This window comes from Eurytemora carolleeae, unplaced genomic scaffold, assembly GCF_000591075.1.
Source record: "Eurytemora carolleeae unplaced genomic scaffold, Eaff_2.0 scaffold121, whole genome shotgun sequence".
In the NCBI taxonomy this organism is placed as follows: Eukaryota; Metazoa; Arthropoda; class Copepoda; order Calanoida; family Temoridae; genus Eurytemora; species Eurytemora carolleeae.
Genome location: NW_019396146.1, coordinates 409,561 through 435,273, shown reverse-complemented (window position 1 = coordinate 435,273; position 25,713 = coordinate 409,561). Strand labels below are relative to the sequence as shown.

The 25,713-nt window shown below is 30.8% G+C and overlaps 3 protein-coding genes across 3 annotated transcripts; 2 read left to right on the top strand and 1 right to left on the bottom strand.

Moving 5' to 3' along the window:
* Window positions 1-3,127: 3,127 nt before the first annotated feature.
* LOC111696327 (uncharacterized) lies at window positions 3,128-11,152 on the top strand. The gene is made up of 7 exons (XM_023465902.1): window positions 3,128-3,431; window positions 3,847-3,881; window positions 6,618-6,687; window positions 8,979-9,044; window positions 9,603-9,676; window positions 10,408-10,452; window positions 11,026-11,152. The coding sequence occupies exons 1-7, from the start codon at window positions 3,129-3,131 to the stop codon at window positions 11,111-11,113; spliced, it is 681 nt and encodes a 226-aa protein (XP_023321670.1). The 5' UTR covers window position 3,128; the 3' UTR covers window positions 11,114-11,152.
* A 754-nt stretch (window positions 11,153-11,906) lies between these two features.
* LOC111696326 (protein msta) lies at window positions 11,907-14,863 on the bottom strand. The gene is made up of 2 exons (XM_023465901.1): window positions 14,689-14,863; window positions 11,907-13,382 (listed from the first exon to the last, which is right to left on the bottom strand). The coding sequence occupies exons 1-2, from the start codon at window positions 14,792-14,794 to the stop codon at window positions 12,028-12,030; spliced, it is 1,461 nt and encodes a 486-aa protein (XP_023321669.1). The 5' UTR covers window positions 14,795-14,863; the 3' UTR covers window positions 11,907-12,027.
* A 5,369-nt stretch (window positions 14,864-20,232) lies between these two features.
* On the top strand, window positions 20,233-23,515 carry LOC111696329 (uncharacterized). The gene is made up of 6 exons (XM_023465904.1): window positions 20,233-20,288; window positions 20,542-20,642; window positions 21,133-21,228; window positions 21,965-22,037; window positions 22,614-22,712; window positions 23,422-23,515. Exons 2-6 carry the CDS (start codon window positions 20,560-20,562, stop codon window positions 23,464-23,466), a joined length of 396 nt encoding a protein of 131 aa, XP_023321672.1. The 5' UTR covers window positions 20,233-20,288; window positions 20,542-20,559; the 3' UTR covers window positions 23,467-23,515.
* The last annotated feature ends 2,198 nt before the right edge of the window (window positions 23,516-25,713 follow it).

Below are 25,713 nucleotides of genomic sequence, written 5' to 3'. Positions count from 1 at the left end.
AGTTGACCCCCAGACGGGGGATCTTAATGTAGATCCCCCAGACCCGGAGGCTAGGCCGGAGGATGTAGATGAGGATGACCTCTCGTGGATGAGACTGGGCCTCCAGCCAGACAGAGGCCGGGTCACGGTAGTTATCAGTAACTGGAGAAGGATCGAGGGTCAGATAGATGTTGCCTGGCAGAGCCTACATCAATTAATTGTAGATGCATCCCAGGGGCGTAGGAGGATATCTAGGGAAGAACACTATCTGAGAATGGAGGTGGAACTGTTGACCCACATGTCCTTATTGATGCTGAGAAGGGCGGAGCTCTTGATGTCGTTTGAGACCTTGGTGGATCTGAATGCTGAATATTAATCTCCTAAATATAAATATACAATTATTACATTTATTGAATTAATAAATATGAACTAAGAGAGTTAATTATTGCGTTTGAAATTCTGCTGTAGATAAATAAAGCTCGGAGTTTACAACAAGATCAACAAATATCAAACTCAAATTTTTCGGATAAAACTAGTTTATTGTTAATCTAGTAAAGCTGGAAGATTTAATTAGTTAATACAGACAACACTAAAATATCCCTGTTCTCTTGGAGTATATATAATTACAGATTCATATCTAGAGATATAGATATTTAAAACTTCAATACGACAACTCCAAAATATCACCAGTCTCTAATAGTATATATATTATGCAGATTCACAAGCAGAGTTAGATTTTTAATAGATTGTTCTTCCATTTGAAAATATACACAGAATAGCTTAATTAACATAATAACTCAACTAACTCTTTTAATGAAAGATTAGGTTATTGCCAAATGTAAATAAAAGGTTTTCAAACGTTTTGTTACGTATTTTTTTCTAGAGGAATTGAGTCTTTACCACAAACTCAAATTTTCAAATCCCTATATATGCAAATTGAAGTAAACCTTTGATATTTTAAAACTTAGATTATTGGAAACAGAAGAATTCATATTCCTAATGGATTGCAAAGATATAAGGATTAGAAAGTCATGCATGCTGCAGTGGGAAACTCATATATAGATAGAACGGTGCCAAAGCAAAAATAGAATTAATAAAATAATAGAAATAATGTTTCATACTCCAATACTATTTGCCCGATCTACAATGACACCCTTTGAATCTGCCTTTATATGAACTATACAGGGGTCAATATAATTCCCTTTTCAATCCCATTTTGGATTGACAAATTTGAAAGAAATGGGGGCAAATTCTTTAATTGGGGGCAAATTTTTTTATATGATAATTTAAAAAAAAATTGGGGGCATTTTTTTTAAAAATTGGGGTACAATCAATTTTAAAGAGGAGATGATGGATATATCATGCATATTTGATTAGACAGATAATTCAAGGGTACCGTTGTGAATCTGATATACTACTGAATAAATGAAGGGTCACTTGAAGAATACGTCAATATTCTAACAGTCCTATAATATTCCTTGAAATCTGTTCAGAGAAATTATAGAAGGAACCATATAAACAGTATCAACTGCAAATACACACACGGGCAGCCGTAGTACGTTTGAATTTCCGAGCCGGGTCAACCTTTCCAGTCCCAGTTTGTACTGTATTGCCCGGACATTGGGTAAAGAAAGCAGACACTGAATAGGACTAGCCGGTGCATCAAGATTGACGCGGTCAGACTTTAGTTTGAATTTACATAAAGGGTCAGGGGGCGTGCAAAAAGGTCTACTTTTTTGTCACATCTTCAGGACAAAAACAAATCTCACGGATTGATATTTGTCTTGAAACATTCTTTAAGACGTGTGAATATTTGCAAAATATCTTGTTTTCATATCATATGGTCTGAATTCGTTTCCTTCTTTCTATCTGACAACCCATGTATAAAAAAACTTGTTTATTTTCTTGAGTTTTTTTTAACATTCTTTATATGGATTTTTATTTTTATTATTATTATATTGTTAGATCCATGAAAATATATTTTCAAAGTTGAACTAACACCTATTTTATTTTTTTACACTATAAGGTTTGAATCATCATCAACACGAAATTCTAAATCTCTTTGTCTCTATATGTGCTGAACAATTAAACATACTCCAAGACTGTCTCTCCGCCCACACACTGTTCTAAACACCCTTACAATACAATATATACAATATATATTATACACCTGGGGGAGCCAACAGTACTCATTTACTCACAGTTCTTATTCTGCGTTTTACAAGGTGTGTACTGTGTGCACTGTGCACTGTGCATGAGTAGATTGAAAAAGTATAAATGCATTTAACAGATTTTAGTTCAGGTGCATTTATACATTTATGAACAAGGTGAACAAGGTGTGCAAGGAGTTTAAATAGAAAATAATGGAAGAGAGGGGTCTAGATTGTCTTATTATTATCATTAATTTATTACTTCTATCATTAAGTTATTACTTCTATCATTAAGTTATTACTTCTATCATTAAGTTATTACTGTTATCATTAAGTTATTACTTCTTTCATTAAGTTATTACTTCTTCAATGAATTATGAATTTTATCATTAAGTTATTACTTCATTTAATGAATTATAACTTTTATCATTAAGTTATTACTTCCAAATAGATTATCAAGTACAATAGGTGGCAACAGAGAAATGGATCCATTATACACGACGTCACAAGTGTCAAATATAACAAAGATAACGAAATTGTCTCACATTAGTTGACATATTTTTAAAGACTAAATAAAAAAGTGAAAACAAAAAAATAAATAACACATAAAATTGCACCTTTTTTCACTGTAAGATAAGCTCTTTATTCTAAAATTATCACTATTATTAACAATTTTGTCGGACACAAAAACTTAGATTGTCAACCTATTTGATTACTTCTATCATTAATTTATTAGTTTAATCATTATAAATTTCTTCTATTTTACTGGGTACGGTAAGGACCAGAAAACAATTATTCTTCCGTTTACTAAAAAATTAACACATAAAAATAGAGAGAAAAAAGTATATACTTTATACATATCAATATTATAAATAGGATATCGAATAAAGTGCCATGCTACTGTTTTGTTCAAAATCCTATAGATGTAAAGAAATTTTTCATTTGACCCCTTCATAATATTTTTTTTACAAATCTTATTTATAATATATTTCAGAAAAAATGTTTTCTGTGATATCTTTTCTGGCGATGTTTAATAAACGGAGTGGACATCTGAATAAGATCAAAGAATGTAATACAGAAGGAGATACAAACAAAGTGATTGTGCATAATGAAATAGCTCTCAAGACGGAACAAAGCTGCCGAAATGAAAATGAAGTAGATGTGAACATAACAAATCTATTTGATCAGTGCAGTCAGAAGTCCAAAAATACATCACTTAAATTTGATTATCATGACTCCAACGATAGTTTTGCACGGAAATGTAAAGTCAGTCTGGAAAAAGAAAATAGAGATAATTCGAAGGTAAATAATCCAAGAAAAATCTTATATTTAACAGACATTTTTTTAAACCATTATTTTACTGGAGTTAAAAGATACAATTTCTTTATTTACTTGTCATGATTTTACAAAATTTAAAAACTTTTTAATCTAAGAACACGTACATATATATTGAGGCCCATACAGCTGAAGAACAGAAAGACGACATTTATGCAATTTCACATGGATTTGATATTGATTTATAAACAAACTTTTTAAGATAATTACTTAAATCTGAAAGTCGTCTTCTAAGTTCACATGTTTGTGAGCCCTACTGTGAGATAAACGAATGTACATTAACCGCATTATTATGTGTAGAAGGTTTAGCATTACGAAGATTACATGATTTATTTTTAACCAAGCTTTTCTAGAATTGTTATCTATATTAATGTTTATTAAGAAAAAAGAGAAGGCGTTTGAAGAAATTAGTTTCAGGTAAAAATAAAAACAAAGAATAATAGATTACAAAGATTGTATTTTTTGCATCTCCATCACACGTCAAAATAAAGTAAATTACACGGAAGGTTGAAATTTTATATATATATATTTTTTTTTCTCAAAAATACAAGTATTGTAATTCCGGTTTAATTTTGTTTTATAATTGCGCGTAAAATCAAAATTAAACGAGCTACGAGGTCAAAAAGTCGTAACATTAATATCTCAGCAAGTTTACCTTTCCCTTTTGTTTAGTTCAGTGTGATTAGACTATTGTACACATCTCATGACGCATTTTTGGTATTTGGTAGTTTACGTATCAGTAGTATTTTTAAAAGTATATTTTTATTTAAATGTTCAGCAAGCAAAACAGGGTTCAACAAAACGGTAATTTTAATATTAATAAAATTTGGTTCGTGTATCGTTTTTTTAAAATGAGCAAAAAACGAACGATTCAAAATTGTTGACGATCGTTAACATTTTATGAACAAATAATTTTTTAAACAAATTTGAAAAGCCACGGTAGTTTTTACTGAACGAACGATTTTTGAACGAATTTTTTAAATGACTTTATATAGAAATTCTTTAACAAACTTTGAAAAAGAAAAACGAACGAAATATGCGGAAAATAAACGAAAATTCTGAAAACGAGCGAATTCACTTTTGAACGAGAGACAGATATGAGTCGTTTACAACTGATGAATGAGCGAATTGAAGAAAGTTGGACACATCCCCAGCTCTAACTACAAGGCTTAATTCCCACATGTGCGCTCTTTAAAATACCTCTACTCTGTGGTAGTGTTAACACTAAAATAATTTATACACACGTAGCTGTCTTAATCTTATGTATTCAAAATGTGAATGACAGACGTCAGAGAAGAATGTGATGTATTTTATCATCATAGAAAACCAGAAAATATCATTAAAGAATAATGAATTAACAAAAAGCTAAATTTTCCAATTAAAAGTGTGGTCTATAAACTCATAGGAAATTTCTACGTTCATCCATTCATGAAATTGAAGATTTAGGTAGCAAAGAATAAGCTTTAGAATACCAATATCTTAGCAAAAAGATTGTTTACTGTGAACGATAGAAAGAATCCAGACAGAAAAGATATTTAAATATTAAAAATTCAAAACATTTTTCTTCTTCAATATTTTTGATTGAAATTTGAATTTTACATGAAATTTACATTAGATTGACTTGTGTTAGTCAAAGTAATTTTACATGAAATTTACATTAGATTGACGTGTGTTAGTCAAAGTAATCTTACACTCCAATTTACATTAGATTGACGTGTGTTAGTTAGAGTAATCTTACACTCCAATTTACATTAGATTGACGTGTGTTAGTTAGAGTAATCTTACACTCCAATTTACATTAGATTGACGTGTGTTAGTCAGAGTAATCTTACACTCCAATTTACATTATATTGACGTGAGTTAGTTAGAGGTATCTTACACTCCAATTTACACAATACTAATTGCTTTTTGAGCGCTTTGCGCCTATCTTTAGTTAAATTGTGAACATTTTCTCTTTCTATACATGTAAAACATTAAACATCAATAACAAACAAAGTTCGCGAATTTTATAATAAAATTACATGGATTTTAAAAATTTAATGAAAACTGAATTTTGTTGGAAGCTAATTCGGGCCTGATCGTTCAGCCGTTTTGACGTTTATTGGTTAAAAACAAACAGACAGACAAGCAAAGTATATATTTAGAAGAAATATAGTCAGATTTACATGAAATTACTGCTTTATCTCGTAACTCCTTCAGTAGCTTTACATCCATAAGATTGAGGAATGAATACTGAATACTAGACGTTTCCAAAACATCCTTCAGAAAATGGCTTTGAAAAATTAAAAAAAGTTTTTTGTTTAACTTTGTTTTCTTGATGAAGTATTCAAATATGTAGTATATTTCAGTGCCTATACTTAAATATGAAATACAAAAATGGGGGGGGGTAGGACATTTATAATAACCCTTTGTAAAATTAGGTAATTAGCACAGTGATATTTTGAAGACCGAAATCTAAAATTTAATAATGCTAAAATTATTTTTGAATATTTGTTAAATATTACAGACAACGATGAGGTATGTTAAAAATAAACAAATATTTAGAAAGAATTTGAGTCTTTGCCTCAAATTTAAAATTTCTAATCCATTCCTTAGCAACCTAATGGCCGGTGAAAACCTGTGATATTTCAAACTTAGAATAGTTGATCTATCACAATTTATTGTTTGAAACCTCTAAGGTCTACAACATTGGGATGCAAAGATACAAGGAATAGAAAATAAGAGTTTGTGGCAAAAAAATGCTTTTATCACGATTGAACGAACATACATGAACCGATTATAATTATTGTATCGTAAATAATAAACTCTTAAACTCGATATCAAATGTGGGTACTTTGGAATTCGAGATCAATAAATGCTAGATCCTTGAATTAAAGATATATTCCTCCAGTGTCCGAATTTAATGAATTTGAGCCACCGCCTAAATCTGCCAAAAACCGGTTTCAATTGAGCGCCGGCATAAATCTTGAAAAATTGAATGATTAAGTGGAACCAACCATATTTGAGCCGCTGCTTAAATTCTTTAAATTCGGCCTCAGGGTATGACCATCATGAGCTATCGAAAAAGAATTAAGTTAATCCGTAGGTGTGCATAAGACTTAAATCAATACTTGACCCAGAGATCCAAAAGTTTTGATTTCAGCTTGATTTCAGGATGAGACATACAGAGTTGAGAGATGAGATTTCAAGTTTATATTGTGTATTGGATCTAAAGAATCAACAGGTTGAAAACAAAAAGAGCAAAAATAGAATAAACTATTTAAAAATAATCCAGTTTTAAAATCTTGCTTATAATTCTAATTCCAATGGCCAAAATAGTATAACCTAAAACTCACTAAAATTAAAGATACTTAAAATAATTCTGAAATCTATACAAACTAGTATATTTTTATATTTTGAAAAAAGTCAATAAAACTCCAAAGCCTTTTATTCCTTAAAATACGAATTCTCATAACGTTTTTCTAATTACATATTTCAATGTTTAGTTACAACTTACATTTAAGTTAACATTCAAGAATATTAAGCATGAATGCTATGCAATATTTTTTTTAATTTTTAAATATCATGAAGCTTCAAGATTGTTTACTAAACAATACTTATTTTCGATCCTCACGTTTTATTTGAAAATATTAGATAAACAAACCATAAATGGGAGATTTAATATTTAAAAATTTCTTTGATGCTTTCAATGGAAAATTTTACGATGAATGGTTTAATACAATCCAATTTTATCTTCGCCCACAATGGGATGAGAGTTTATTTTCTCTTAGAAATTAGATACGGGATTAGATACGGGATTACTCTCTACATAAAACAACATGGACACTTAATAAGGTTTTTTTTCTAGGCTTTTGGACACACATAGATTCAGCCTACTATGAAAAGTTTCAAAGTTGTATCAATTTACAAGACGGGTCAACTTTGAAGTGTCGAAACGCCTTTGGCTTTGAACGCTCCACTTTTACTTTAGTGTAGCCCTAAACATTAAGCTTTAGAGCTTTCAAGCACATGTTTTTTGCTTTAGTTTTTAATCAATAGTTGGCAAAATTCTTATCAATATTGGTGTAAGAGCTTGTTACCTTTAAATCAAAGTTTACAGGGCATTGCACGTTCTTGATATTTTTTAATCGTTTGTTGAACGTTCGTTAACGGTCTTGAGCTTGGTCGTTTTTTCCTTAATCAACATAAATTGTTCAAAAAAAATCGTTTCTTTTTCATCAACTACTTTTCATGATATATACTTTCTTTAACGTTTATATTGTTTGGTGTTTACAATGGAGGATCGCTAACGATAATTTATTGTTGTAAATATGTGTACATAAATGTTTGTGTTCCTATGCAAGTATGTTAGAATGTGTTAAGAAAATATGTGTTAAGAAAATATGTGTTATGAGAATATGTGTTAAGAAAGTAAGTGTTAAAAAATACTAAAAAAATAAAAAAACTAATTCAGAAAGAAACAAAGAAATTTAGTCTTAGCTACAAACTGTATTGTTACCTATATCTTTGAAACCCAGTGTCTTGGACATTAGAAATTTCAAACTATAAAATCTGTAAGATCAAATAATCTAAGCTTTATAATATCAACTAGGTTGCAAAGATATAGGGCTAAGAAAAATTGAGAAAATTCCTTACTTTACCGTAGATTTTTATTTTTTTAAATCATTGCTTTTGATGAAAATATTTTTATGAATGATTTATCATAATTCTTGCTCTTTTGTTCGCCCACAATGGAATGAATGTTTATTTACTCCTAATTAAATAGATGCAGAGATGCGTATGAATAACTGGGAGCTGACGGATTTTTAATTTGATTCAAAAAATATTAATTTTTAATCCTGACGTTTTATCAAAAAGTTACTATACTCTCTTAATGACTGAGGCTGAATGGTAAAGTAAAAATGTTTTACAGTTTGATGCACAGAACACAGGCTTATGATATTCCAAACTTGGAATTTTTGATATGGCAAAAATAATTCGTTGACATATGGAAAATCGACGATATCCGGTTGTAAAGAGGAAATGATAAAAAGTGCTCTGTACTCAAAGTACAACTGTGAAAAAACAACATCTCAAAACATGTTCTTAATATCACAAAAATAGAAATTGAAGATTTAGTAATGATTAATATGAAGATCTCCTATCATACTGGAATTTGGACTATAATAATTTTATAAATAACGATGATGATCAAGTTGGATGATGTCCATAGAAATTGAGTTTTGTCACAGTCGCTGTTTTTGAATCTGTATATCTTTGCAACAACTTAGATACTTCGAACTATAGAATTCTGTTAGATAAAATATATTATAAATATTAAACGTGAGGTTGCAACGATTGGGGGATTAGAAAATATTAAGTTTGTGGCAAAGACTTAATTCCTTCGAAGGAAATATTTATCTATCTTAACAGAAACTCAATAGTTAGATAGATATTCATCAAACTTAGTACATTTAGCATGAAAGTCCAGCTCTGAAATCCTATATGATGTTGATAACCTGTATGTTTGTTAAGATTAGGAGTCTGCAGAACAGATTAGAAGAAGAGAAGGAAACTAAAGAACTATTGAACCGAGTACAGGTTTAACCTATAATGTTTTTAGTCTTAGAAAAGTTGTCAAAAACCTTTGAACAAACTCAAACTTTCTTATTCCTATATCAATTGTAACCTGATGGTGGAAATCTAATATCTATATTCTATATATAACATTGGCTTGTCTGTCTGTTTGTCTGTTTGTTTGTTTGTATCCAATAAACGTTAAAACTGCTGAACCGATCTGGCCCAAAATTTTTGTGGGACATCACGTGACCACAGGGAAGGTTTATGAATGATCAAAATTTCAAATATTTGTCTCCATCAAAATTAGATCTTCATTAAATTGTTGAAAATTTTGAAAATCCGCGAATTATTTTTGTTTTGTTTTACGATGTACACAAAGAGAACATGTTCACAATTAATTTAGAAGATGGGCGCGAAGCGCCCTATAAGGCTAGTATTTTAAACTTAACAAACTAACTGCGTTCATAGTTTGAAATATCTAAGGTCTTCGACATTCGGTGGTAAAAATATAGGTATTAGCAACTCTGCTGAGTTTGTGGCAAAGACTCAATTCCTTCAATTATGATTTTTCAATTTTAGAAGGAATTGTCTGTTTGTAAAGGAGAAGTGGAGAATCTTAAAGAACAGCTGACAAACAAATCTGCTGATATTAGGTTAGTATATAGATATTTTGATAATAGATTAGTTATTAGATCAGCTGATATAGGGTCGAAAATAGATTTGCTGATAATAAATTAGTAAAAAGATTAGCTGATAATAGGTTAGTAAATAGATTAGCTGATAATAGGTCAGTAAACAGATTAGCTGATAATAATGGTAGAAAATAGATTAGCTGATAACAGGTCAGTAAACAGATTAGCTGATAATAATGGTAGAAAATAGATTAGCTGATAATAGTTTAGTAAATAGATTAGCTGATAATAGGTTAGTAAATAGATTAGCTGATAATAGGTTAGTAAATAGATTATCTGATAATAGGTTAATAAATAGATTAGCTGATAAAAGATTAGTAAATAGAATATTCTGATAATAAGTTTTGAAAAATAGATTAGCTGAGAGAAGGTTAGTACATTTCTCTGCTGATCATATGTTTGTCAATAGATTAGCCGATCCAGGTTTGTAAATAGATCAGCTGATCAAAGGTGTATAAATAAACTAGCTGATTGGTCTGTTGATTGTGTGTTGGTAAATAAACCCGCTGATTATAATAATCAGAATTAGATACTTTTAAATTAAATCTAATTTGGTTAGTTTAAAAAACCATTTAAAAGTTCAAATATCTTATAAAATGTAAAGCTGGGTAATTTAAGTCTAATTGACCTTAATTAGCTTAATTACCGTAAATACCTTAAAATATTCAAAACGTGAACACGTTTTTTTATAGGGAACTCAGTTCTAGAAATGCGCTTCTTCAAAAAAGTCTAAATAGGTGAGAATATATATTTTAAAGAGGAAAATGGTAAATTCCTTAACCCTATCCCAATTGGGCTATTTTTGTCTAATATAATGGTTTTGTCCCGAAGACTTAAGATATGTGAAGTGACATGGACCTAGTCCAACTTTTCAAGGCAAGCTCATTTAAAAAACAAGACCTCTAACTATTATAGAAAGGGGGCTAAGGAGGGTACCTCGGAAAAATGTTAAAAAAATAATTATTTTTTATTTTGACAAATGTTAACATCTGACACTAGATGTTACATCCATTTTTCAAGGGCTTTTCAAATAAATAAATTTCAAGATTGCAGAAGCTTAATTTGAAAAAGTTATTGAGTATTTTTGATTTTTTTAAACACTGGCAATGGCCGTGTTATCGTCCTCCATCCTACCCCACGCATTTACAAAATGTTTATAACTATGAAGTTGAAAAAGCTAAGAAGTTTGGGCGTTCTAATGTAAGCAGTTTTTAAGTTGTTAAAAAAACTATGGGTTAATAGGGTTAATTGTCTAATTTTTAATAAAGTATATTTATTAAAAGTTAATCTAAGATTTTAATTGTTTTCAGAGAGCGAAAAAACTGTGAGCTTTTGAGACAAACCTTAGATGAAAAGATGTGGAGGAAAAATTTTGCCTGGGTGCAGGAGGAATTGTAGAGTTATAGTTAACTTAATAATACAATCTTTAGTTTTTTATTGCTTTTGCACTTTCATAATTTGACATTATACACTTAAAGCTTCTTGGCTTAGAATTGTAGAGTTATAGTTAACTTAATAATACAATCTTTAGTTTTTTATTGCATTAGCACTTTCATAATTTGACATTATACACTTGATGCTTCTTGGCATAGAATTGGTAGGGATTTGTGTGTATCAGAGAAATGTAAAATAGTCAATATTTTTTTTTTTCTTTAAGCTACAGAACTAAAAACATGTCGCACACATTAACATTCATAATAAAATATATATTAACATTTTTTTACATTATCCCAAAATAATTTTTAAAACTTTCTCAAAACCTCCCTAGACCCCTTACCATTAAATTTAAAAAGGTCTAATTTTTCTGAGAAAAGAAAAATTAGACCTTGAACCTTTTTTTGTACCTTCATACTTTTACTCTGCAGAGGCCTTTTTCTGATTCTGAAGCAAAAAATGTGCAAGTTTTTTGAGGAGAAACGGCTTATGAAAAAAATCATTTTTTGTAAAAACAAATAATAGATATCATCGATTTCGCTCTCGAATGGCCAAAGCTATTCAGGGTATCGTTGTGAATTATGTGTTCACAGTTCATTAAGCATATCTATGTAATAGTATATATCATTTCAATTCTTGGATAAACAGAAAACTTTGGAAAAGGAAAATGACTTTTAGACTCAAGTTACTACTTTAAATAGTTCAATGATTATGAGTTATACAATCATAATTATTTGATATTTAATAAATAAATGTATTCTACAAAAATATTTTAATTTATTTCTAAAGTAAATAAATGTCAATGATGAAAGCTTGTATGATTATGTCAAGTAAAACTAGATGAAAATAAGCTCTGCATTGTACCGAAGTTGTATATTTTACCAGTCCTCATCATCATCTCCAAACATGTTTAGATAAACTCTTGTTTTTTGTTCCTCTCTTGCTTCAGTAGCGATCATCTTCATCTGCATGAACGCATTGTGCATTGAACGATCATCTTCTTCGATCATCATTTCCATCGGAGCTTTACAGAGCTCAACTACTTCATAGCAGACAGGGTTTACCTCATTGCTCTGAAATCCTGCCTCTCTAAGAGCAGGAATAAGAGCGCAGGTTGCTGACACGTGTTCATAATCGATCAAGGTCCTGGCATAGCTCCGTCCAGGGAATAGGACTGCTCCCATGTCCAGCAAATCTTTGCAATAGTCTTTCTTCCTCCTCAACCAATCCACCTGGGGGAAATAATAATCCTTGTGGTATTGGTAAATATAGGATAGTTTCTTCTTTGCATCAAGAATCAACTGGGAATTGTTTGGCACTTCGCTCCAAACTCCTTCGCGCTTCAAAATATTTTCATAAAAATCAGCTGTGCCAACTTTAGGATCTTTCTCAGCTTCATCCAGAATCTTTTGAAGTTTTTCTAGCGTGGCAATGCATTCAGCTCCAGACTTCTTTTCTCCACATGTAGAGCATGTCCACTGGTTTGTGGGTTGATGGTGGTTTGAGGGAGACATATAACCACTGCAATGAGAGCAAACCAAGCTTCCGTATCCAGTTCCATATTCTGATCCGTCTTCACATCTACTGCAGTTACAAATCAAACCTTCTTCTTCCATCAGCTTCTGCCTAAAGTAAGTGCACTTATCCAGAGGAACTCGGCATGATGTAATGGCCTCACCAGCTTTGATGTGCCTGGCAGCCCTGTAAAGGCAGAAACCAGTTGGTAGACCAATAAAGTATGTGTTTGGGGAACAGCTGTGCTCTATATTTGATGTGTCTAAGTAGACGGCTCTGGATCCGCAGTCCAATGGAATGTTATATCTCTCAATGAAACAAATTGCCAGTTTAATCACATCTTCTGGGGCCAAGACAAGTGTTTTAATCTTGTTCACAATTTTGTTATCACTTTCTTTTCCGTATTTATTTACATTTTTCTCCAGGATTTTGGACATGTCCAGTTTTAATCCTTCGATTGATTTTCTGATTTCTGGATTTGATTGAATTTTCATCACAAGACGGAGAACGTGGATAAAGTCATAATCTTCTGAAACCTTTGAGAATCCTTCCTTATCACAAGCTTCCTTCTGTAATATTTTACACTCAGAAGAATGATTTAAAGAAGTTTGACATTGTTCGGAGCAGATTGGCCAGGAGCAGATAGAGCAGGCAATCAAACCTTTCTCAGGTCTTAGATTACAGCCCAGGCAGACAGGAAGTTTACTCCGCCCTGGACCTAAACAATGTAAATATTAAAAATAAAAAAATCAAATTTGGTGTTGCCAAAAATATTTTCATTCTTGCATATACTACATCGCAACACATAAAACTGTGGTATAGAGAACCGCATAGATTAATAACAACACAGATAGAACAATAGATGTCGTTTTTTCAAGATTTAGGCGTTTTTCATTTACAATAACCCAGAGGCAGAAGCCCAAAGAAGTTACGCGCATGCTCTCTATCTGTCTCGTAATTCATCGCGGCAGAAATCCTTTAGGCCTCTGCCATCAGGATTTCTGTTTTTGTGAACGAAAGATCTTTGGAAATAAGTCTTTGCCTTTCCAATCCCCAATTTCCAATATCAAAGTTCTACGCCATCAGGTTTCAAAGATGTAAGGATTAGAAAATTTGAGCTAGATAACAATGACTCAATTCCTTAAAAGACGATTCAAAAATAAATTAAGAAAAGCATGATGAAAATTAAAAAACAAATACAATGTAACAATACTTCATACTTAAAATTACTAAAATGTAAGTTATATACCGTGTACGGTGTATTTCAAGTATATCAAATATTTACTAAGATTTTAAGACCTAAATTGGATAAGTCAAGATAAATCATTCAATTTTAAAACCAAAATTTCGGATTGTTATATAAATACTTTTTTTGAATGTCACTCTTGTATGCTGGTCCATTAGCGCCTGATCCAATCAGGGTTCAGTCATGTATTTGTTGTCTATTCAGAACCAATAGAAATAGTATGGCGGTAACAGCTATCTTTCTATCTAGCTCATTATCCAGTACGAGTTATAAATTCTTCAATCGGCGCTATCAGTAAATGAAAATATTTAATTCTACTAAAACTATAGTGCCAGATCAAAACTTAACAAAGTTTATTTTTATTTATATATTTTTATTTATATATTTATATATTTTTATTTATAAGTTTATTTATCTTTGGAAACCAATGGTTTAGACCTTAGATATTTCAAACTTTGAATTCTGTTAGATCTAATAATCGTAGTTTGAAATGTCAATACAGGATTAAAAAGTTTGCAGACTCAATTCCTTTAGGTGACCATCCATCTAAAGATGGATATGCTGGATTAAAAGATATGGAAGATATCGTCGTTTAACTGAGAAGATCCTACAGTATTGTTTTGCAAAAACCCTTAATCCATTTAAATACAGAAATCACATTTTGAAATAAACTGTTTAAAAAATCATGACCTATCTAAACAAATTAAAAAAAAGTAGATTTAGCTCATTTATTCTTAATCCTACAAATACTTTTGATACCGTTGTGAATCGGCCTTACCTGCTGCTAGGGGTTGCAGGGAGAGAACAATATCTCCTGTGGATAGATCCTTGCTGGCAACAAGATTTCCAGATTCAGATTTTCTATAATTTCTCACTTCCTCCATTCTTCTCCTCCCCTCTCTATATACTGTTTACTTTCTTTTTGTTGTGTTTTGTTGAACTGCTGCAGGTCAGCTTGATTATCTAATATATATGGGCTGGGATTCTACTAGAAGAATAGAAAGCAGGGGAACAGATTTTTCTAGATTTATCCAGGAGCAATTATTATGCAATATGTTTAACAGGAGAGTCTTTTATACAATTCAAACAATTGCAAAAATAATTAAGAAAAAATCCGCTCAAATAGGGACAAATACCATAATTCTTGGTGTTCTCTACATTATTGTCAAAGAAATGTTTTTATTATCAAAGGAAGCCGCATGATTACCAATAAGATAAGAATTTAATAACAATTTAAAAATTTTTGAATATTACCAGTTTTAATTTTCGTTAAATTGCATATTTAGCATAAAAGGATTAGTTCATAGAACTTTTCGTGCTGTGCTCCTCCATTGACGAAGGATCATTAAAATATTTGTATTTTTTAAGGAAATTACAAGGTTACCCATAAGGATGAGACTCTACAGACGACCGATCAGAAAGATTTGAAAATTAAAAAACTCAATTAATTAATCTTGCCAATTTTGCCCTGAATAGTCGTTTCATCGTTGATAGGCGATTATAACAATATAATGAAGACGACATTTTTAAATTCAAGTTTTAATTTTTAACAAGCTTTTTTGAATTACAAGTTTATAAGTAATTAAAGAAAAGATTTTTTTAATTGACAGCTTCTATTGTTTACATGTTTTTGTGTATCCATGCTGTTAATAAGCTTGATATGAATCAAAATTGAAATAAAAAGTCGTCTTCATTATATTAATATAATCGCTTACCACCGTAGTATAAAAGTTAAAGTTATTGAAAAAAAAAGTTACATAAATTGTTAATAATGTCGTCTGTGAAGTCTGAACCCTGTAACTTTCTTGCTATTAATTAATAGCTATTTGTTTCTCAACGTTATATGTCCAATTGTTTTAACATTCTGATCATTCAATTATTAAATTTAAAATGTTTCAGTACTGTTTTATTTTGATGAAAGTGTCATAAAAAGTTATCATCTCCGTTTTCTTGAAAATTTATTCATAATTCTATTCTTATTTATTACGAGGGATGTTCAATAAGTTTTGCGAAATTTTTTCTAAAGGTAGTTATAGACGTCTCAGCCCTCTAAAATTGTTTTAAAAATTTCTCCATATTTATACCAGTTCAGTTTTCCGACTAGCTAATGTCGATCAGATAATATGATGGACGCTAATAGCTTTCCCTGGATCTCGTGAACGATGCTTGTCACAGCCTAAATATCAACAGACCAACCCCCCTCCCCCTCCCCCGACTCACGGAAAAGTTCGTTAATTAGATCGACCCCCACCCCAACTCAATATTCACACATCTACACAGTTTGTTTTTAATCTTTGTGAAGAAACAATCTCAAGGAATAATAATTGTCTAAAAACATTTTTTTAGAAAGTGAATATTTGCAAATTATCTTTTTCCCATCTCATAATCTGAGTTCTTTTCCCTTATGTCCATTTGACAGCCCAAATTTTTATTTTGAATAATCTTTTTGTTTGTTTATATTCTTGTGATTTTTACATTTTTTAAATTTTTTTAATCGATTTTGATGGTTATTATATCGTTAGAACTGACGAGGGTCAACCCAGACCGAAATATATTTTCAATAAATGTGGAACTAACATCTACTTTTTTACTCTACAGAGGTTTGGTCCATCACCATCACTGAATTTTAAAACTTTATTCATTTCAGCGTGTTCTAAAGGTTGGGTCAAAGGAGGGTAAGCCTTTATTGTAGAAAGGGTCCTTGAAGGTTTTTATAGATGTAATCTACATTAAATCAATTAAACAAATAAGTATTATTTCCAGGACCTCTGTCAAGCAAATGTTGTCCAAAACTTTGCAATTTTTCAAATCTTGCTTTACAACTTTGTTTGCAGCACCATAGCAGATGTTAAACTCATGAAAAGTCATCAACTAAGAAGCCTTGCAAATTTGGTTTGAGAAACTTTCAATTGTGTCGACTGTTTGTGGGGTTTTTTCGGTGGTTTTTTTCAATTTTATTTCGTTCTCAAAATTATCATTTATTTTCCATCTATTCAGTTCGTTTTCTCACTGATCCATCGTTCAGTAAAAAAGAAATAATAAAAAACGATCTCTGGACTGTGCATGGAGAATGAAGAATATAAATTTTAGCTCGAGCTAATCCTAAATTTGGTTTCAGAGATTATTATGCAGGTCATTGTATAGAAGATCAAAAATTTCAATTTCTGAAAAATATTTAAATTTCAAATTTTAAATCAGTAGGGCTTTATAGCTAGTAGGATATTGAATTTCTATTAACACCGAGAAATCACCATTAGCACTTTTTTTTGCGAAATATCTCAACTATTAACTAAGGGTGCAGTGGGACCCAAACACTGTGGAATTCGGAGACAAAATTTAAGCAATCTTTCGAGCATATTCATTAATTTTACTTGAAACCCAACTTTTTAAGTAAAATGGGTTTTTTGGCACAATTACTTTGTCTGATGTCAATGTCAAGTAATTACAGTCGTCTTCCTATTGTACAGTTTAATGGATCTTACTGTAGCAAAATGTAAGAAAATTGTATCAAAACCATGAATAAGGTCAGAAAAATATTAAGGATGATTGAAAAATTTAAGAAATTATAGAAAATATGAACATAACCAAGGATGTTTGGAAAGGGCTAGAAAAATCAAGGAGTTTATAAATAAAGAAAGAAAGAATTACATTAATCAATGAATGGAGCAGACGGGACAAAATATCAGGCCGAGAATAATTTAAAAAATAAGTAGAACATTTTTCGAATACTAGGCGTTTCAACAATTTGAGGTTTTGTGTAAAAACAGAAAGTTGTATTAGTCTAAATACAGGGTGTTTTAATAGTGCATGATCTAAATACAGGGTGTTTTAATAGTGCATAATCTAAATACAGGGTGTTTTAACAAAGAATGCATTGGGGAAAAAGGGGGAGTTTTAATAGTACATGATCTAAATACAGGGAGTTTTAACAAAGAATGCATTGGGTAAATACAGAGATTTTAATAGTGCATGATCTAAATACAGGGTGTTTTAACGATACATGGTCTCAAAACAGGGAGTTTTAACAGTATGGTCCGAATAAGGAGAGTGTTAACAGTGTGTGGCCTTTATACTGGGATTTTTAAAAGTGCCAGGTCTGAATACGGAGAGTTTTAACAGTGTATTGTCCTATTGCTGGGAGTTTTAACAGTGCCAGGTCATAACACGGAGAGTGTTAACAATGTATGTTCTTAGTGCTGGGAGCTTTAACAGTGCATGGTCTGAATACAGTGTATGGTCTAGAATGGTGATTTACTTGAAGGGAACATTTAAGTCTCCCTGAGGAAATGTAGTTTTAACTGTGCCTGTTTTATTACGAGATTTGTTAACAGTGCATTGTCTGAATGAAGGAAGTACTCCAGAATAGGATACCTTTAATCCCATTCTGCGGAATCCGAATATCCAATGTGGACACTTTTAATTTCTTGCTTAATCCACTCTTTTATGGATATAGTACAGACAAATATAAAGCCGATTTTTCAAAATTAGAGAGTCCCTCCCGTTTCTGTATATTAATCTTTAATGGCGCGCAAAGTTTCAAATTTCTCGGCTTCTAAAACGCGATTCTGATTGGTTGAATTTTGTATACACTTTTCACGGATAAAGGTACAAGATTAGGTAAGTCTCGAGATTAAGAAAAAGAGAGAATCAAGCATTGATCTCGATATCTACCATTCTAAAGTTCTCAGCTCAGGTAACATTATTCTACACTCAACAGGTTGTCATGAGAACCATAATCCAGAGCAAACCATCAATCAATGAATCAGATCCGGAGCTAGTAGGTGAGAGTCGAGGATGAAAATATTATGCAGGGGGCAATATTCTCTCACTAATCTAGTACTTTTCAAAACATCCCGGAATAAAGAAATATTCAACTTAAAAAAAATTAAATTTAAAAATCTGAAAGGTAGGGTAAGAAGGGGGGTTGGAGAGGGTATATAAGTTTAGAAATATATTGTAAGGTTTAGTTTAATCCAAGATTTCATAAAGAATTAAGTAATACAAAATATAAGCAAATTTAATGCACAATGATCTAATTTTTTTACTTTTACGCATAATGGATTATCCATATATACAAAGGAGGAAGGTGTGGGGGGATGCAAATATGTTAAATACAATGGCATTATACAGCTTTTTAGCAGAGGTAGCAGGGGTAGAGGGGAGGGGGCAAGTTTTTTAAAACATAATGCTTTAAAAGAGGAATATAATTTCTGGTGTGCATGCACCCCCATGCTTTAATTCAAATAAATATCGAAATGTTGGCTTATTTCTTAACCCTATTCCCGCTGGGGGGGGGGTCAATTTGACCCCCCCCTGTAGTTTTTTTTACATAACTCAAAAAGTATTGGTCTGAGGCTGTTGAAATTTTCTGACTTTTCTTACATACCCAAAGCCCTCCCTTTAGGTCTAAAACCGGGCTTTAATACTAACTGCCTGAGTCCTCAGGCACACTGCCTGAATGACTGCTTTTGCCTGTAGCAAACTAAATCTTTGTTTTGACCCACTTTCACTTGTCAGATTTTGATAAAATTTAGCTTTTTGGAAAGCCTATGACATAAGGAAACGGATTGCACAAGTTTTGCGAAAAAAAATTGCAAATTTTTTGCAAACAACCTGTCAAAGGAAATTTGCACATTTTTAGTTTTTCTTGATTAAAAATCAGGTTATTTAAAATTTTGCAAAAATTTTTGCATATTTGAAATGGCATGGTCAAGGGCTTTTCAAAAATGTATAATTTGTCATTTTTTGGACAAATTTTTTTTTGCAAACATTTTTACTATAAAACTGGATTTTGCGATAAAAAATTCAATTTTCGCAAATTTGCAAATTTTTTTGCAGATTCTGAAAGTAGAGCACAAGAGCTTTCTAATGATGTATCATTTGTCATATTTGGACATAAAACATGGGATTTAGAGGGGGGGGTCAAATTGACCCCCCCCCAGCGTATCCTGGTTTTCAAGTACCCCAGCGGGGATAGGGTTAATAAAAAGCAAATCGGCATATGTCTTTATTCATAATCTAATTATTGGGATAATGCTCTTATGTGTTGATGTTGAAAATTATGTTCTCCTCTTTTATTAGATTAGAAAATAAATCAGAAGTATGCAGAAAAATTAATGCTAAGAGAATCAGAAAACATATTTAAAATATTAAATATTTTAAACGTTTGTGTTGCATCAAAATTTGAAGTTCTTGTTTTTATTCTTTATGCACGTTACAATTAACTTATAAAACATTCCATCATTAATAAAATCTTAGTCTTATTTATAATATGTATTAATTCTTAAACATTTAAACAGTTGGGTCGTTTCCTTTCAGATGGAAGTTCAGAGAAAACTAAAAGTGTTTCATGATTTCCTCGATATTTCTGCCACTCAGGTAATAATGGTCACAAAATGGGCGAAGGAAACCGGAACTTATCCAATTTTTTAATATTAAGTTTTTTAGAAGATTATCACGAACAATATTTAATAAATAGACCAAGAAAAAACCTTTTCTCTAGTGCACCAGTTCAAGTTCAAAAGAAGTGGTTAAACTTATTCTACGTAGTTCAGCTTCTTAATTTCGCTATTTGTTACAGTTGTTCCCCTTTAACATAATTTTACACTGGTTTTTGACACAATTTGTTCAGACTCTGAACACAATCAACATGGCGCGAGTCCCAAGCATCAAGCAGAGAAACCATGCCGGCATTCCCTCGGACAAAGACGACATTAAAAAGGAAAACACGTGGTGAGTGACTCAAAAGTACATTTAAAGATATCATTGTTACAATTGGTCAAATATCTTTTCCAAATTAGCAGTTATTAGTGTTTCACATTAAAATATATCACTCTAGAAGGGTTCTGAGGGAATGATTTATTTGGTGTATAATATTGGGACATTTTAAAATTTATACATGAGTACAGAAAACCGTGTATTAGGAAGACGACATAAAAGCAATAATTAAGCGTATTTGATGTGTTAAAAAGCAAAAACTTTTTATCTGTGACTTCCTTTTCCTAAGTTTTCTGGTTCTCATTGTAGCCTGGTTACACAAAAATTGTGCACCTTGATCTTTCTGCCTTAAAGTCGGTCCTGTGCTTCAATGTACGTCCAACCAGGAAATTGAAAAAGATTAATCTCATCAAAAATATTCAATTTCAAAGGAATATCAGATCCTCTGATGGCTGCATTTTTGTTTTAAAAACAAAAAATAAAATTAAAATTCATTTGATGAAAGGGAGGAGGAGAGAAGAAAGGCAGATGAACAGCGAAGAAAGAAATATCAGAACTACAGACTACTCAGGGAGGAAAGATTAACGAAGATCAGGAAAAAGTAAGTATTCAACGGAACTAATATAAGTTACCCTCCATTTTAAATAGAGATTGTCAGATTCACAGCTGATTCATTTAAACCTTTTATATTTGAGACATAACAATAACTATTCTCTTCATTGTCTCTTCTGCAGAAACGTTTGACATTGAATAAATGTCATTAATCCTTGAATAAACAAAAGTTTAAAGAGTACTGTTGTGAATCTGACCTGCCACTCTAGAAATGATCTCTTGAAATTACGTGCACGGTCCCTTTATTAGGAGGGAAATGTTGAATGCACTTTTCTTCCTTACTTCTAATTCAGTTTTTGAAATACAAGATTTATTAACAAAACCTAAGTTTTATATTTGCAATATTGAATTAAGTGGTTACAAAGGTATTTTAAAGGTCAAATGCATGGGTCTTCAGTTGTTCTTTTCTGACTAAAATGTTGTGAACATATTATTTAAGTTTTGTTTTATTATTAAGAGAATTCAAAGTTTGAAATATCTAAGGTTTTTTTTTGTTACTTCCATGTCCTCTCAAAAGATAGCGACCAATGTGAAAATATTATTATATAATTGTTTTATTATGAAATATCTAGGTATAGTATAGAAAATATTATTATATAATTGTTTTATTATGAAATATCTAGGTATAGTATAGAAAATATTATTATATAATTGTTTCATTATGAAATATCTAGGTATAGTATAGAGAATATTATTATATAATTGTTTTATTATAAAATATCTAGGTATAGTATAGAGAAGGGATGTGGTTCCTCCCCAAGTATGAATCTGATAGATGATGTTAAAAAACAATTTTCGGTAAAATATTATTATCTTCAAAGTATTGTTTATCATAATTGAATACATACCTACATTAATTTAATAATTCATAATCAATAATAACATTTTAGATTTTAATTTTCATTGTTAGTATCATGAATTTGATTACTTGTTTATTGTTAATATCATTTTTTTCCAATATTCAATTATCATGTTGTAACTTTTATCATTATTTTTTTATTATTATTTCTTATTTAGACAGTTATCATTTATGTTATTAATGGTTATGGTATTAATCATTATCATTATCATGATCGCAATATCAATACGATCATTTCAATAATAAAGTTTACTATTATTATTATTATTATTTAAGGGACAGACCGGCTATGTAAGGTAGTTAAACTGAGTATGCAGTGTTGTGGACAAACTTATTCAGGATTCATTTTAGACATACAAAACTTTTTCACGATGTATAATTACTGAGTTTGAGTGCAAGTCGACGTTCAAAATTATGAGTTCAACTACCTTACATAGCCGGTCTGTCCCTTTAATAATATAATCATTATAATTCTTTATTATTATTATCATTATCATTATCAATGTTATTATCAGTTGAACCCCAGAGAGGTAGATGAGCTTGAGCAAGGAGTTAAACGTCTAGAACTGAATCGACAAATGTCCACTGATCGTCTAGAGCTGGCAACTAAGAAGGTATAAATAAAACACTAAAAGGGATTCATGTGGCGTACAGTCCCGTTTACCTTATTTAGTCTGTATGTGTATTGTACTGCTTGCTTCACCCGGTACTTGAAATGAATAGGAGTTTACAGTGAAAAAATATGAAAGACTTGAAGAATATTAAAAAATAAATAAATAAGAAAAGTTTGAAGAGTAATTTAAGATTTAACGGAATTTAGACGTAATTACAATGACCTACGAGTGGCATGTCCTAATTACAATATTTTGTCTTTAGAATAACCCTGGGTCAATATAATTTTTTTCTTTAAAATTTTTCTAATTAAACTTACAAAAAAACATCATGAATTTTTTTGATTTAAAAAATGGGTCAGCGTAAATCGCAACAATCATTATTATTATTTTTGAAGGACTCAAGCTAATGTCCTCCTCAGACGTTCGGTTTTTTCATATAACTTATTCAATTTTAACGGATTTTTATTATTTTAATATTTTTGAATTCAGTGTTTCTAGACGGATTTGGTTCTCATATCGACGAATTACGTCTCCAATTCCTTTTTATCACGCACTTGCATGCAGTTTACAGTACAATCACACGTTTATATTCGCCTATTTTAGGAATATATGCAACTTTAACAGTATTACTCTGAAATTATTTGATTATTTCTTAAAATAAGAACAGATTATATTGTAGTTTAGAGAGTAAATATATTAAATATTTTAGAAGAAGAAGCTTGAAGCTGTGAGAGAACGATGTGGAATCCAGTAATTCAAAACAATGTTTGAAATATTGAATGTACAATAAATTGTAAACTGAACACGGGATATCCTGTTAAATGCATGAGAATCAATTTTCAACCTTTTGTTCGTTTTTGACATAATTTAACATATTTAATATAATTACATTAAGTTAAACTAAATGAAAAGCTGGATTATAGTTTTTTATTTATCTTTAAAACATTTTTTTTACAATTATTTTGAAGATCAAAATCTATAAGGTGTCCCGGGAATAGTTTTGAATGTCTTCGTCTTAGTACTCATTAGATTAATAGACTTTTTGCAGGTTAATTCCTCAACAAATCGAACTCAAATATATTTTAATTTGAAATCAATTTTACTATTGTATGACTGACATATCATATTTTTTATTATTCTCTTAGCAAATTATGGAACAACACATTTTAAACTATTTATCAACGGTCATGTTTCGTTGGACACCCTGTAATTAAATTCGGCATTTTGTTTCCATGTTTATCAGGAACCAGATTAAATAAAAACGAAATATTGTTGAGCTAGGTAAACTATAAGTTGAGCCACATATATTCAGCTTTTGTTGGCGCACAAAAGAAGTGGTTCAACTGGTTCACGCGGTTTTACTACTTTTCCCGCATTCATTAAATTTGATCTCAGATCTTTGAAATGTATGTATTAAACGTGAGGATGTAATATTTATATCTCTGTCCAAATTATAGAATAAATTTATGTTAAATCAAATTTTATTTTATAAAAAAAAATTGCATAATCTAAAGCAAGCGTTTATGTTGTTGTATAAACTCTTCATTAAACACACTGTAAGGGGAATTTCAAGTGACCTCCGATACAAAAATGTCAATGATCGATTGACAACAGTCTTCATTTGATCAAGTATAAATTATAAACGTTTTTAATTTAAAAAAGTGGTTATTTTCAATTGTAGTTTCTCTACAAAACTTACTTTCGCATTTCTACTGCAGGAAAGCTTATTTATGAATTAACAGAATTAAAGACTTTAATATACTAAAAAGTGACATTAATTACCTTGATAACCATAAAACTCTGGAATAGTAAGACGAATTTATTATTATTAGTTTTAACTTTAAAAAGTTCGATGGCCATGAAACACAGCAATTGTGCAGCGTAAACAGACCCATTTCACAATATAAGTGATTTAATAAGTGTCTGGTAAAACTATTTGCTTAGTAAAACCAACAAATACACTTAAGTATTGCTTTAATGACGTCTTCCTATTCCATTTTTTTCTGGTTATCACTGTATCTTCCACGTTTTTGCATGGATTGGAGGCTCCCTTGAAATTACGCTTACACACACTTTGAAAAAAATTATTTTTGATAAATTTTTTGCTATGACTGATCCAAGACTGAACACAAAAATTGGGCCTACGTTTTGACGTTCAAAAACAAACCAACAGACGAGCTACATATACCGCTAAATAGTTGGAGCCTACATAGTTTCTCTCATAGATTAAGTAAAATAACAGATAGGACACTAGATGTCGTCTTTTCAAGATTTAGTAGTATTTCGTTCACAATAACCCTGAGGCAGAAGCCCAAAGGAGTTACGCGTATAATCTGAGTAAAACAGGCTCTCTCACTGTCTTGTAATTCTACAGAGAGAGAGCCTGTTCTACGCCGACTACGCGTAAATCCTGTGGGCTTCTGCTTCAAGGTTATTGTGAACGAAATACTTCTAAATCTTGAAAAGACAACATCTACTGGTATATTTTTTTTTATTTTAATTAATCAATGGTTTCTCTAATCTCTATATAGAATTACAGAAGAACGGGGAATAAAATGCGACACTTATTTTCATAATATTTGGAACCAAGGTTATTTGTTAGATCTCTGAGGGACTCAATGATATACCAGAGGGGGGTTTGAGATTTAAAGTGAATAACATTGTAAAGAGCTGGTGTTAACATGGACATGGACATGGACATGAATAGTTTTTGCATACCCAAAAATCATTTTTATTAATAATGCAACCCCTGTGGTCTAAATTAATTTTACTAAAGGAGAAAAAATAATATTATCAGGTTTATAGGAAGATAAGAAATCTGAGTTCAACATAATCCAGTTAATATAAAATATTTCAGCTTAAAGTATAGTTTCATCTTGACTTAAAATTTAATCTACTTCAAATATAGTTTAATCAAATTTGATTTGTGTTGTAGCATACTGCAATACTAACCATTAACCTGGTGTAAAAGTAGGTTTCAAATCGGAATTCCGTAAAATTG